The sequence below is a fragment of the Tenrec ecaudatus genome, chromosome 1 (genome assembly GCF_050624435.1).
Source record: "Tenrec ecaudatus isolate mTenEca1 chromosome 1, mTenEca1.hap1, whole genome shotgun sequence".
Taxonomy (NCBI): Eukaryota; Metazoa; Chordata; class Mammalia; order Afrosoricida; family Tenrecidae; genus Tenrec; species Tenrec ecaudatus.
The window spans coordinates 256,453,373-256,467,485 of NC_134530.1; the positions used below are offsets into that span (position 1 = coordinate 256,453,373).

Sequence of the window (14,113 nt, forward strand, 5' to 3'; positions counted from 1 at the left end):
TGTTTGGGAGTACTTGGGCGGTATACAGAAATTAACATGCATGGCTGTTAATTGAAAGGTTGGAGATATTAGTTCACAGAGGGGTTTTTTAGAGGAAAGTCCTAGTGACCTACTCCCAAAGAAGACCACCACTGGAACACCTGTGGAGTAGAGACCAGTTCTACTCTGATGCACAAGGGTTTGCCAAGAGTCAGAATCAACTCGGTGGCAACTTTTTCTTAACTGGTTCACATGCGTGCAAAGCTGCACTTATTTCATTCATACGTATTCAGAAGATTATGCTATCTTAGGTTTCGGGATGCACATGAATCACAAGAGAAATTTGGGGAAAAAATACAGCTTCTGGGCCTTGACCCTGGGATCCTGCTTTAGTAGGTTAGGATTAGGGCCCAGAAATAGGTCATCTTAATAAGTCCCAGGTATTTCTGATGCAAGATGCTTATAGACCACACTTGGTAAAACGCTTCTTTGAGAAGTTTATTAAGTACAGTGGATGCACTTCCTAAAATTTGGAGTTGCTCATTTGTACCCCAAAGAAAAATGCCTGTGGCAGCAATGCGGTAAGAACTTAGAACCGTAGCATCCCAAAGCCAAGGCATGGGCCACATCTCATGCTTTGCACCCTTCCTTCTCCTTCCAGGGGGCGCTTTGGCCAAGTTCACAAGTGTGAAGAGAAAGTCACGGGTCTGAAACTGGCAGCTAAAATCATTAAGACCAGAGTCACTAAGGATAAGGTGAGGACCGTGGGCTCCCCCTTTCTCATCCATGCTTCGCTGGACTGAAAACTCTTTCCCTCTTCACAGGATGAAGTGAAGAATGAAATCAGCATCATGAACCAGCTGGACCATGTGAACCTCATTCAGCTATATGACGCCTTCGAGACTAAGAACGATATGGTCTTGGTCATGGAGTAGTATGTGAACCTTCTTACCTTCCCTGTGCGCCCTCTCTTCCCGTCCCCTGCCAAACTCAGCCCATTGCCAAGGCCCTCACTCATGGAGGTTCTGCTCTATCTGAGGAGTGGCTAGACATGAGTTTGATGAATCATTGTTTTTTTTTTTAACTTTTTAAAATGTTTCCATAGTCTTGCTTTACTATAACCCTATATTAGGAAAGGCCCCTTAGTATCCCAAGGTTGTTGGGTTTTTTAAATGAGTTTATTTTTAACAGTTGCACCAACACACATTTCACATGTCATAAATGTCACTATTCCAATCACATTCATAAGAATTGTGTAACCATCACCACTGTCAATCCCAGGATATTTCTTCTTCCCTGTACTTGTTAGCTCTTAATTTTCCACCCACTTCCCCTGCCACGTCCCTTTGAAACTAGTCATCCAGTTGTCTCTACATGTTTACCTAACCTGGATTTCATATACAGAAAAACGTACAAAAATCAAAACGACACACGACAAATGGTCCCACAGCAATGACAGAATGAAACAGAGAAAAGCTTCAATCCAGAACAGAGTAGAAAACATTAAAAACTGAAACAGACGTTGACTCAAGAGGGAGGTGGACTGACAAGGTGTCCCTTTTTAACTTAACTACACCTGCAGTAAGCTTCCCTAGAGGCTACTCTGGCTGACAACAATGTTGTTCCCATATTCCAGGGGGGCTTTGTTTGCAGATTCAGCTGCATAAGAGACCCCAAAATGGTCTTTGAGCTTATAGTATCCTGTAAACTGGGTGTTCAAAATTTAGGCTCTAAACTTTACTTAAAATTCTTGGATCACATAAGCTGGTGTGCTTCTTCCATGTGGACATAGCTGATGCATCACTTAGTTGGCTGTTCGTGTTAAGACAAGTCTTTAAGACCCCCTCCCCCCCTCCGATGCCATTCTTTCTGGAAGCGGGGCACCATCTGCTTTCTTCACCACAGTTTGCTAGGGTATCTGTATCTTCAGGGATCGCTTCATGGGGCAGATATTGAGCAAGGCCATGCCATAAGAACTAATTATTCTTAGATTAGGGCTACGATTAAGTGTGAGCTCAAAATCCATTCATATATCTAGAGTTTATATATGTCTCTGGTTCACTTTAAAGCATGATTATTACATTGTTGGAGGACGTAATAAATTATCCCCATGGGTCAAATGATAGTTCTCTTGGTATTACCATTAATTAACTGGTGGGATGGGATGTTTAAAATTCTATAAGTATACATGTATAGGACTATATTATAAACCAAAATACATGGCTTGCTGATTTGTATAGATTAACAATTTAGGCGATGGACACTATTTACACAAACAATTAGGGTTAGAGATAGGAAAAATCGTTCAGTAATGAAACCATGTCATAACAAGACAGAGTATGGAAATAGCACATATATGATAGTCTTGAGTTGTCATCTATTGTTGATCCTCCAGGCATGACATTTGAACCAACGTCCACCGATTTCCCCATTCATAGCCTTGGTACAGTCGTCATCTGCTTCTTCTCACACGAGGGTGTTTCAACATTACGCCCATGGGAGCAGTTCAGTTCTTTTATCGTGCTACTGGTGTGTTGAAGGCAAAGTCCAGTTCACTTAGTGGGAGTGCTAAATCGAACCGTTCTGGTGTGCACCTAAATGTACACAGTCTAAAATCCTGGTTGTCTATAGCGTATTTTCCCATTGGTGGTCTACGTACCTAATGGGGAGCATTTTCTCCAGTGGCAGGCTTCTCTTCCCAGATTACCTAACCACCAAAGCTTAGCTGCCTTCTTTGGGACAAGTATATCTTCCACCCAGCCACCTCTTGACTTGGGTTTCCAGTAAGGTCCACTAATCATTTTTGTAGAAGTGCCCCTTAATTTGGGGGTGACTATAGAATAACAGTAGATGGTAGGAACTAGTTGGTCTTTTCTCTTTTTCCACATCATGGGGGAACTGATGATGAAGTGAGGCTGCCCCTGACAAAGTGGTTTCTAAAACTGGATTATGATTTTGATGTAGGCAACTTAGACACTCTCACCAAATTCAGTAAGGAAATTATTTACACATATGCATCATCATTTGTAATTTTGTTTATTAAGGGCAGCATGGAAAAACAGATTTAGCTTTGTATCTGAGTTATACTCTCAAAAATTAACCTTAAATATTACTATCAATTATTTGGAGGAGAGTGATTTCTGAACTGACTTTCACTATCAACCTAATCACTATAATGTAAAGTTTAGAGTAAATACTGATAATTAGGACTTAGACCTTTCCATTTTAAGCCAACTATTTTTATCTTCTAAAATGTATAACTGGTTGTTCCGTTATAAAAAATGAAGTTATAATTAAGACTGATCAATGTTGCACTACTGTTTATTTTTTTCCATTTGCAACTATGCTTATCATTGTATAATAAGATAGCTGGTGGCATCCTGGGTTACGAGTTTGGTTGCTAACCGCAAAGTCAGCAGTTCGAAACCATCAGCCTCTCTGGGGCAGAAAGAAGAGGCTTTCTACTCCTGTGAAGATTTACAATCTGGAAAATGCACAGGGGCAGCGATGCCCTGTTCTACAGGGTCATTATGAGTCAGCATTAACTCAGTGGCAGTGAGAATAAGAAATTTGGGTTAAAAAATTAGCCTTGGCTCCTGATAAGCACTTTATCACTGGAACAGGGTTGAGATCCTGGCTAGCTTTCAGTGTTTTTGACATTTCCTTTCGCTGTGTTCTTACAGTTCTCTTTATCTTCCGCCTACATTAGAGCTTGGTGGATGTGGCCCCCTCAAATGTGACAGCCACGTGACGAGAGGGGCATTACGATGTCCCATTTGGGAACTGAAGATAGATAAAAACTTCAATATTGGAAGCCTCTAGCAAAGCAGTAAAGAAAGTAGAAAGAGAGCAGCACGCATGCGTCTTTTGGACAAGAAGCTTCCGTACTATGCTGTGATAAGAAAGGCATGTAGTTATTGAGGCACCTACTAAGGCCTTTCCATCCCTCCCTTCTACAGTGTGGACGGAGGGGAGCTATTCGACCGAATCACCGATGAAAACCACAATCTGACTGAGCTGGACAGCATCCTGTTCGTCAAGCAGATCTGTGAGGGGATAAGGCACATGCACCAGATGTATATCCTCCATTTGGACCTGAAGGTGGGGCGTGAGTCTCAGTCCTTTCCTCCCATTGCTCAGCGAGCCATCAGGCATTATGTACCACCTCAGGACAATGGTAGTCTCACCTGCGACAGACCTACATCTGGACCCTCATCCTCATTTCATCACTCCCAACTTCTGTCACCTTTAGCATTTGTAGTCCTTCTCTGTAAAGACTCTTACAGATCTCTTAAAACGTGCCTGTGTTAAGGGAATCTAGTTGGTCGATGACTTCCCTGACCGTGTAAAACCACAACCATGACAATAGAAATCCTGAGGTTTGTGGTGAATCAAAAAGTTGATGGTTCTAATTGACCAGAGGCTCTGAGGGAATAACACGGGGATCTCTTCCTAAAAGGATTACAACCTAGGAAGCCCAATGGGAGAAGTTATCCCTGTTACACAGAGCTGCAACAAGTCAAAGTCACTTGATACCACCTAACGACAATAACATCAACAGCCAGGTATTCCAGATCATCAAGAATCCCCATTATTCTCCTGACATTTTGGGGAGGCTCTGGGCTTTAGGGATTTATGGAGCACTGGGTAGAATCCTGTGGCAGAATGGGAATGCAGGACAACTGGACATTGGCAGATGAAATGCTCAAGTATCTAGAACAGTGACTTTCAACTTTCTTTATGCCGGGACCCTTTCATACAGTTCCTCATGTTGTGGTACACCCCCTAACAAGAAAAATATTTTTATTGATATTTCATAACTGTAATTTTGCTACTGTTATGAATTGGGCAAATTCTGAAAGGAGTTGTGACCCACAGCTTGAGAACCACTGATCTAGAAGATATGGGGTGAGGTTGGGCTAACACACTGAGAATGTGGGACACAAGGAAGCTGAACTTCGTGCCATCTTCTCTTAGTGAGTACACTTCCCTGTACCCCCTTTCTCTATGTTGTCCTTGGAATTGAGTTGTGTGTAGTCTCCATTACTCCAGTTCCAATCACCCTGATCATGTCTAGTATTGAGGCTGTCCAAATACCACTTCTGTGTGGCTCCATCACACTTCATTTCCCTGTTTGCACAGCATGGCAGTGAGATAAATCATTCTTAAAGAAAACCCACAGTATATTGCAAGTCACCAGGGACTAATATAGCTAAATAATTTCGTGAAAGCCTTTAATTGGGTTTCTACAGACCTCTCTTCTTTTACTCAAGTGTCCTTACTGGTTTGGTTCACATACTGTCTCTCTCTCTCCCATTCGCTCCATGTGGGTGGGAAACAGGAGAAAATAGTATAGAAGAAAGATCTGGAAAGCCAGAAACAGAACTGGTTGCTGTGGAGTCAATTCTCAAGGTGACCCCTGGGTGCCAGCGTAGCACTGTGCTCCAGAGAGTTGTCTGGGGCTGGCTTTTCAGAAATAGACTGATGGGCATTCCTTTGAGGGCCTGTGGGTGGATTTGAACTGACAGCCTTTCAGTTATCATCAGAGTGCCTTAATCATTTGTATCCCTCATGGCCTCCTTGGAAGAAAAAGGACCAAACATAACCATGCCTGTGATTTTCTAATGTTCATCTGTGTATTTTGCTGTCCTTTGAAAATGTTATTTAATAAACATGATTTAATTTCAAAATTAGAAAAAAAAAACCTTTGAAATACCTCAATTCTACTTCTTTACATTTTCCAAACAAATCTTTTTCTTGGTCTTTTTTTTAATGCCATTGTGTTCTTTGGTAATTGAATGTTTTTATACATGATCGATCAGTTAGTTAAGCACGGAACCATGTTTCTTATACAGCTCCCGCTTCTCTAAAAGTAACTCTTCTTCAGAGATATTATAGACACAGGCTGACAAACTATGCTCAGATGGTTGATGAACAGACCCTGAGTCATTGCACAGGGACCTCTGAATTTCTGATCTCACTTTACCCTCCTTCCCAACGAGACAGGACGAGAGCGGCATTCTGAAAGGGCGAGGAAATGGAATTCCGGGGACTGAGGGCATGGCTAAGGCGTCCAGCTCAAAATTGGAATTTCAAGACTTCTGTGTGAAAGCTTTCTTTCTCTTCTATGGATGACTTTGACTTTAAGTCCAATAGCTTTTTCCCCTGAGATGGGTAGGTAATGGGCTGCCATCTCTAGTTCTCTCTCCTCACTCTAAAGACCAGCAGAATTGAGTCTTCCCAGAGTCCAGCTCCAAGGGACATTCAGTCAAAGGTTTGAGGCACCGAGGCCAAGCATAAGCAGAGTTCTGGAGGGGTGCAGAATGAAGAATGAGATGGGAGGAAAGGCTCTCTTTTCCATAGGACTTTCCATAGCCCAAAGGGAAAATCTAAGTGGCAGGAACATTCACAACGGTGTTGACTATTCAGAGTGGCTGTTGAAACGAGTCAGAGGGTTTTCTCAGAACCCATCAATATCAGGAAAAAATACCTGTCCATGAAGGGAAACTCACATGAATAATTCTAGGAGGCAGATGTCAAGTAGGGACGGCGTCCACCAGTCCACCTGGAGAGCGCCGCCCAGCTTCCTTTCCGTCTTCCCTCTCACATGGGGCCTGCAGACCCAGCGAGAGGGACAGGCAGGGTAGCCGAAGGTTGGCAGGGACTCCACAACCTCCTCCACCACATAATGAAAGGAGAAAATACTCACACAGCCACGCTGGCTGCTGTGTGAAAGGCCTGATGTTTTTCTGAGCATCCTTGTATTTTTAGTTGTGGTCCCGGGACAATTTGAGTGAATGATGGCTGTTTTCATTGCTAATGTGTCTCTTTCTCTTGCAGCCTGAGAATATCCTGTGTGTGAATCGAGATGCTAAACAAATAAAAATTATTGATTTTGGATTGGCCAGAAGGTATGTTTCCTTGGACACCGGCATATGAATTTGGAGTTAAGGTGGATGGTTGCTCTTTCTTCTCAATGAGAAATTTTCTACACCCCTTGGTTCTAGGCCCGCATCTATATTTCATTTAGTTTTACATTGGGAAAGTTGGGAGTTGAGAGTTGAAAACTTCCTCCAGGGTATGCAGGAAAAAAATATAAGAGTGCAAACCTTAGATAGTAAAATTGAGTCAACAAGGAGTCATTCATTAAGTTGGAATTTTTGAGTTTGTCTTAGGCTTTTGTATTCGTTTCACCTGTACAGAGATTCATTAAAAAATTAATGCTATACAAAAAGAATGCAAAAGCTTCTGACTTACATGTGCTTCTTGAGGGAATAAAGAGTTTTTGGGGATTTGGGTGTTAATGAGCATCTGAGACGGATGTGGGAAGCTACTGCAGCCTTTGTTTGTTCCTCAATGTAGGCTTACTCCAGCCTGCTCCACGCTAGTGACTGTATCTGCTTCCTTTTGATATTTTCTATAATTCCGATGTTCTAATTATTTGTTTTCCGCTTTCCCCACAACTGTTTCTGATTGTTTTGGTTGTACAGTGAATTATCACTCTTAAAGCCCTTGGAAAACTTCTCTCTCAGTTTTTGCTCTGCTCCTTTAAATATGTAACTTCCTTGAACATCTCCATATTTTAAGTTTACTATCTAGCAAAGTTAAATTTTCTTATAGACTATATCTTTTCAAGGCTCAAGGTTTTAAACTTATTTTGTATTCCTCCTTTTTCTCTGAAATTTCAGATATAAGCCCAGAGAGAAGCTGAGGGTGAACTTTGGCACCCCGGAGTTCCTTGCCCCTGAAGTTGTCAACTATGATTTTGTCTCCTTCCCTACAGACATGTGGAGCATCGGAGTCATCGCCTACATGCTGTAAGACAGCTTCATGTCCATCTGACCTTTGCTCTTCTGTGGGCGCTGACCAGTTGTGTGTGCTGCACTTCTGGAGTGCTTCTCCCATCACCACAAAGAAGTTTGATGGGGAGGCTGGGTTAGGGGAGTATGCATTGTCTTGATTTCAATAATTTATTATAAAAGCATGCTTACTTATTAAGTGTTTTTTCTTTCTCTGGCTTTTAAATGAAAGAACCAGAAAAGCAGTCTGGCTTCTTCACAGGGTAAGGATTGTCTAAAACACTCACCTGACCTATCTGCCTTCTAGACTTAGTGGCCTGTCCCCTTTCCTGGGCGATAACGATGCAGAGACACTGAGCAACATCCTGGCCTGTACATGGGACCTGGAGGAGGAAGAGTTCCAGGATGTCTCGGAGGAGGCCCGGGAGTTCATCTCCAAGCTCCTGATTAAGGAGAAAAGGTAAACCAGGCTCAGTCTGCACCTGGGGAGAAGCAGGACCACCAGGAAGCAGTCAGCAACGAGGGTGGTTACAGTCAGGCCAGGGAGCCTCTGATGATCAGAACGCATGTGCTGAATGGAATGCCCCTTCTCCCACTTTCCTGGACCACTTTGGCCATTATGCTTGAGTGGCACTACCAAGAAACCGCTCTCCCTTTGTCTTTGGCCGTGAGGTCCAGCACGCCAGGCATCTCTTGATCTCAATTTACTCACCTCTAAATTGAAATTATTTCCATGGCTACTTTTTCCCCTAAAAAAGCACAGAAGAGGGGATTTCCAAAAGGTCAGGGGGGAGGGGAGTGCAATGGAACTTTTCGACGAACTTTTTGAATCACCTGTGTATATGGTCTGCGCAATTGTCTCCCTTCTCTAGTGCTGTTCTCACCGAACGACCGCCAGCAGATGGCTGTAACAAGCAGGCATATGCCTCTCACAGATTAGGAGGCTAGGAGTCTGAACCCAGCACACCAGCACCAGGAAAAGACTTTCCGCTGCTCGTTTGCGGTTTCGGAGGACGGTCCTTGTCTTTCGGCATCTGTGGCAAGCGTTCCTTGAAGATATTCACAGCTCACTCAGGTCTAGAAGGTCCCCAGCATAAGGAAATTGGGTCCAAAGGCTGAGCTCCACTCTCCGCTCTCCTTTCTTGGTGATAGCCAGGTCCCCCTTCTCTGCTTGTGCCTCTTTCCGTGATCTTTCACAAGGTAAAAGGTGATGCAGGCCATACCCCAGGGAACCCCTCTTACGTAAGATCAGAGCTGCGGTAGGAGTAAGGGTATTGTAGTACTTGTTGACGAAGATCGAGGATTGCAGTCTTCAGTGTGGACTAGAACTCAATAGCTTGTAAACAAAAATCCTTCCAATTGGACCAATAGACATCACAGTCACTGGAGAGAAAATTGATGTTGTCAAGAAGTTCATCTTGCTTAGATCCACAATCAATGCTCATGGAAGAAGCAGTTAAGAAATCAAATGAAATTGGTATGATTGAAATGCTGATGGCCCCCAGCCATTCCGCCAGAGAATGTGCCAACCTGCTTCTCTAAAGTTTACAGCTTTGGCCACCCCACGGGGAAGTTCTACTGTGTTCTGTAGGGTCTCCATTGGGGTAGCCCAGTCAGTGACCAGATGGACAGACATGCCAACCTTATGATATCCTTGGAAGATGAGAAATCCATACATATGAGAACCTTGTACACGTCCTGTGACGGAACCCTTCAAATCCTCGTGTGGTGCTTGGTTGTGAACTCTAAGTGTGAGCACCTCACAATAGTGTCAGCTAGCTCAGAGCGGACCCAGGCCCCGCTCAGTCCTTCCAGGCTGAGGCTGCCCTCAGTTTCCCCAAGAGCATCCAATGCACACTGTGATATGCTACCTCATCCAGTCTGCGAATTGGTGTTTAGATGATTCAAGGACCAGAATCAAATATCACCATCATGAAATACGTTTGTGGGTTCTAAAAATAAACCTGATATTTTAATGAACAGTTGAATGACCCACACACATTTCCCATCAACCTTTAAAACGTCAAATCTCAAAAGTTTGACATGACACCAAGCCTACTGTCATCAAGTTGAGTTACACTCAGCGACTCCGTATTGGATTTCCAAGACTATCAATCTCCGCAGAGCAGAGAGCTTCATCTTTCTCCCTGGGAGGGGCCAATGGATTTAAAGCAAGCCTTGTGGTTAGCAGCCTTTGATATGAGGAACCACAAAAACAAAACAAAGACCAAACTCTTATTGAGTCATTGAGTCGATGCTAATTCATAGGACCCCTATGGGACAGGGTAGAACTGTATCTGTGAGTTTCCTAGACTGTAATACGGTATGGGAGTAGAAAACCCCATCTTGCTTCAGAGGAGTAGATGGTGGTTTCAAACTGCTGACCTAGTGATTAACATCCCAACAGGTGACCACCATGCCATCAGGGTTCCATGTGACATATTAGTGGAAAATAATATTTCTCAGTGAAATTACCTCCATTGCTGTATCTCAGATGCTGGGGGTGCAGTATTGAAAGTGCACGTTACTAAGTAAAATGTCCCATGAACTGAGATTGGCTGAGGATCAGAGGTTTGTTGTTTGTGTGTTTCACCTCTGCCCATCGAGGGTCTCACTAAGGGCGATGTTGGCACCAGGTTGTCTCCCTTCTCCCAGAAGACGACTTGACTCAAGGAAAAGAGTGCCTCCTCTTCAGCGCTTATCTTAAATAGCTGGTGTTGGAGGAAACAATCTTTGAAACAGAAGTGCAGGCAATACTTGTAGTTGTATTTTTGACATGTTTTCAGAGCTGCTGTCACTTTGTTTCACTCGCTGCTATTTTTAAGGCTATCTGGCTCAATGTGGCACATGCCACCATGCCACATAAGGTGAGGAAATTTAGAACTAGAATGCAATATAAACTTTATTATCATGGCTTATATTGTTAAAATGCTTTTTCCCATGGAAACTTTTGTTAGCATCAACAAAAACAACCTACTAACGTCAAGTGGATTCTGCCATCTAGCAACCCCATCAAGAGTTTCTGAGACTGCACGTCTTTAGAGGTGCAGACAGCCTCTTCTTTCTCCTCTGGGCTTGCTGGTAGCTTTGAAATGCCGATTCCGAACATACAGTGTCACGAGAGCTGCTTTTATTACCACCAAAAGGATATGATTTCTTCCTATAGGCATCTGAACAATGGACTCTCTTTTAATAGTTATAGCCAGTATCGATTTAGGGATTTATGCAGCTATTCAAAAATTCATGATTCTACAATGATGAACATGCATCATTCAGAAATCGTAGTATACAAACTAATTTTGCAACCGTTGAACATTTTGTGTCTGTGGCTAATGACTAGAAGCTTAATTTATGAAGCTTAGCAGTTACACCAAGAATGGTTCCTTATCTGTGAAAGCGATGCACATAATTAACTAGACATTTTGGATGTGATGCTCTCACAATCACTGATCACAGCCAGGGCAAAGAAAGTAGAACTTGATGTTCATCTATGTAGCCTCCCAAAGGCAGAGGACTCATTTGGTGCCTTCCACTCACCACCTTCTGATTCTTCCTTTAGCTGGAGGATCAGCGCCAGCGAAGCTCTGAAGCACCCTTGGTTATCCGACCACAAGCTGCACTCTAGACTGGGAGCACAGGTGACCACGGCTTGCTGTTCTGCCTCTTCTGTGTCCAGTTGGTTTCAAGTCTTAGACGTCTTAGAAGTTCCCCCCAGTTCCTTTTCTCACATCCCTCAAACCTCGTGCTAAGGTTGAATTTCTTAAAAACGCCCTTTAGATTATTTTGTATTAAACATGCGAATTATGCTATTCGATAAGGTATTATTTATAGCATACATGTTGATTCAAGTTATGATTCAATCACTGTATCCATTACAAAATGAGTTCCATCGCTGGGGTGCACACTCAGCCTAGGAACATCAGCATATAAAGTTTTCAAGAGTATATGCTAATGTACTTGGGCTTGCTTAAAATGGAATTCAGAATTATGTACTCTATGCTTATCTGATTTAGTTGGCTCTGGGCTCTAATTTTACCTCTAAGTCAACTTGTTTCAGTTACTTATGTGAGTTAAAAAGAAGGAAAGTCATACTGAAGGCTGAAAAAATATATATCCCTGAAGTATTCGTTGCAAATTATTAAGTCCATATTCTGGAATCACTTCAAACAATTAAATCTCTGACTACTCCCGTTACTCGAATTGCCATTTATATTCTGACTCCCTCATCTGTCTCTTTGGCATAGATTTCCTTCCTAAGCTTCAGTCCACATATCCAACTGCAAAAGCTGTTTTCACCTGGATCTTCTCAGTCCTAAACCAAACTCTTCTCCCCGACTGCCCCTCTCCCTAATCCTTGCCCAGAGAGCAATGTCCTTGGGGGCCGACATGAGACTCAGGGCACTTTCTTTGCTCCCTGACTCTCTCACCACCTCTACTACCTCAAGCTTCATTTAGCTCTCAGTTCTGCACCAATCCTCTCCCTCCCTTTGTTCCTCGTTTGCTAGGACATTTCTCACCCAAATTACTGGTTTCCTATCAGGCTTCTCTGTGTGGCTCTAGCCAAATAATTGTAGCTGATATTAACAACACAGAAACAGATAGAAAGCACTTAAGTTGCGTTATTCAATATGTAGGATGATTGAGTGTGCAGGATCCATGGGAAGGTGAAGCAGCAATTGGTGCACCCTGCCTTTCCTCAGGCCTCCTTGGGGGCAGGTCTGCTGTGGGCCTTGTCTTCATGCCCCAGGCACAGTGAGTGTTCAGACTCTGATTTCTTCCACCTTTGGTCCCCACCCTCCCATGTTTAGGAGTGGGACTTTTTTCACTGACCAACAAACCTCTGAATGACTATGCTCAGGGACTCATTTTTTCCACATCGTTTTTATTGAAATTAACCTTAACTCTAAATTTAGCAACAGAACTAAGTTTTATTTGAGCGCTGAATATACCTTCTGTGATAATTGGTACCGATGTCAAGTAAAAATAGACTTATTACCTAGCTGGTACCTCATCCAGACTACATAAACTGCTTATTAGAGTTACCAACCTATTCTGAGCCCATTTTTCCACCAATGTATTTTTATCCAAGCTTATTTGTGTCCAAATACACCTTGACATAGTAAGACAATATAGAAACCACAGCAGATAATTAATGACATTACATATTCTTAGGTTTAAAATATGTTAAAAACCGTACAATAACAAAAATTACCTTTTCACATATTCTATTTGATTACCAGTAACCAAGGTGAACAAACGGTTCGAGAATTGGAATGAGTTTCCTCTTCTTTTTAAAGTTCTATTTTGTAAATATAATTAGTTATCATTAAAGTTGTGGGTAAGCACTTGGCTGTTAACTGAAAGGTCAGTGGTTCAAAGCCCCAGCCTCTCTGTGGGAGAAAGATGTAGCTCGGTGTTTTTGTACAGAATACAGTCTCGGCAACCCTATGACACGGTTCTATTCTGCTCTACAGGGCTTCTGTGCATCAGAAACTACTTGATGGCAAGGGCTCCGGTGTTTGGGGATAGGCCAGACGGTGTTCCACGTAATGTAACACATTACATCCTTCTAGCATTCCCAAGAAATAGGCACTGTTATTGTCCCATTACACAGATGGCTGAGCCAGGGCTGAGGAGTTAAGAACTTGCCCAATGCCAAAGCCAACTTGTAGCTCAGGTAGACAGGATTACCTAGAGCTTAGAGCAGAGACTCACAGTACCTTGTCTGCTCATTGACGGCTGGGCAAAGGCTGTCTAAGTGATGTATCCAAAGCTGATCTTGTACCTTGCATTTCTGGTATTCCTGATCGGCATTATTCATATATTAGAAGATTTCCTTTTGGAACAATCTTGGTTTGGATACATTACATAAAATCTTCAACATTTTAACTTTAACTTTTATTCAAGGCCATTTAGTGTTTAAACCTAATTCATATTTTTTAAAGTCTCTTGCAGGATTTCCTGCTATTTTGTATGACTTTCCATGTAGTGAGGGTCAACTCAATCATAGCCAACATTACCATTCCTCTTTATTTTTATCTTTTAATGGATTTATGCTGAAATGCACATGTTATCTTTTAACTACTCTGCACACTGATATCAGTCACTAAATGTAAGAAGGATTTTCCTCCTTAGAAATTAAGGCTCCAAGCTGTATTCTGTATTTTGTTCAAGATGACATGTTGTGGTTCTCAGCCTTTTTCTCTCCCCAAACCATCTACCCACAACCTCTGTTTCATTAAAAACATCCTTGAACCTGCAGTGGGAGCAAGAAACCTCAAAGTTACAAAGTCTCTTCACTCATTGCCGTCAAGTTGATTCTGACTCATTCACCC

The 14,113-nt window shown here is 42.6% G+C and overlaps 1 protein-coding gene across 1 annotated transcript in view; it reads left to right on the top strand.

The window, feature by feature from the left end:
• The window catches only part of MYLK4 (myosin light chain kinase family member 4), a 142,708-nt gene that overhangs the window by 113,876 nt on the left and 14,719 nt on the right, over window positions 1-14,113 (top strand). Inside the window, exons 5-11 of the mRNA XM_075531622.1 lie at window positions 641-734; window positions 804-913; window positions 3,939-4,080; window positions 6,820-6,890; window positions 7,668-7,796; window positions 8,086-8,238; window positions 11,338-11,416. Coding sequence (XP_075387737.1) covers window positions 641-734; window positions 804-913; window positions 3,939-4,080; window positions 6,820-6,890; window positions 7,668-7,796; window positions 8,086-8,238; window positions 11,338-11,416 — 778 coding nt within the window. The remainder of the gene's footprint in view (window positions 1-640; window positions 735-803; window positions 914-3,938; window positions 4,081-6,819; window positions 6,891-7,667; window positions 7,797-8,085; window positions 8,239-11,337; window positions 11,417-14,113) is intronic.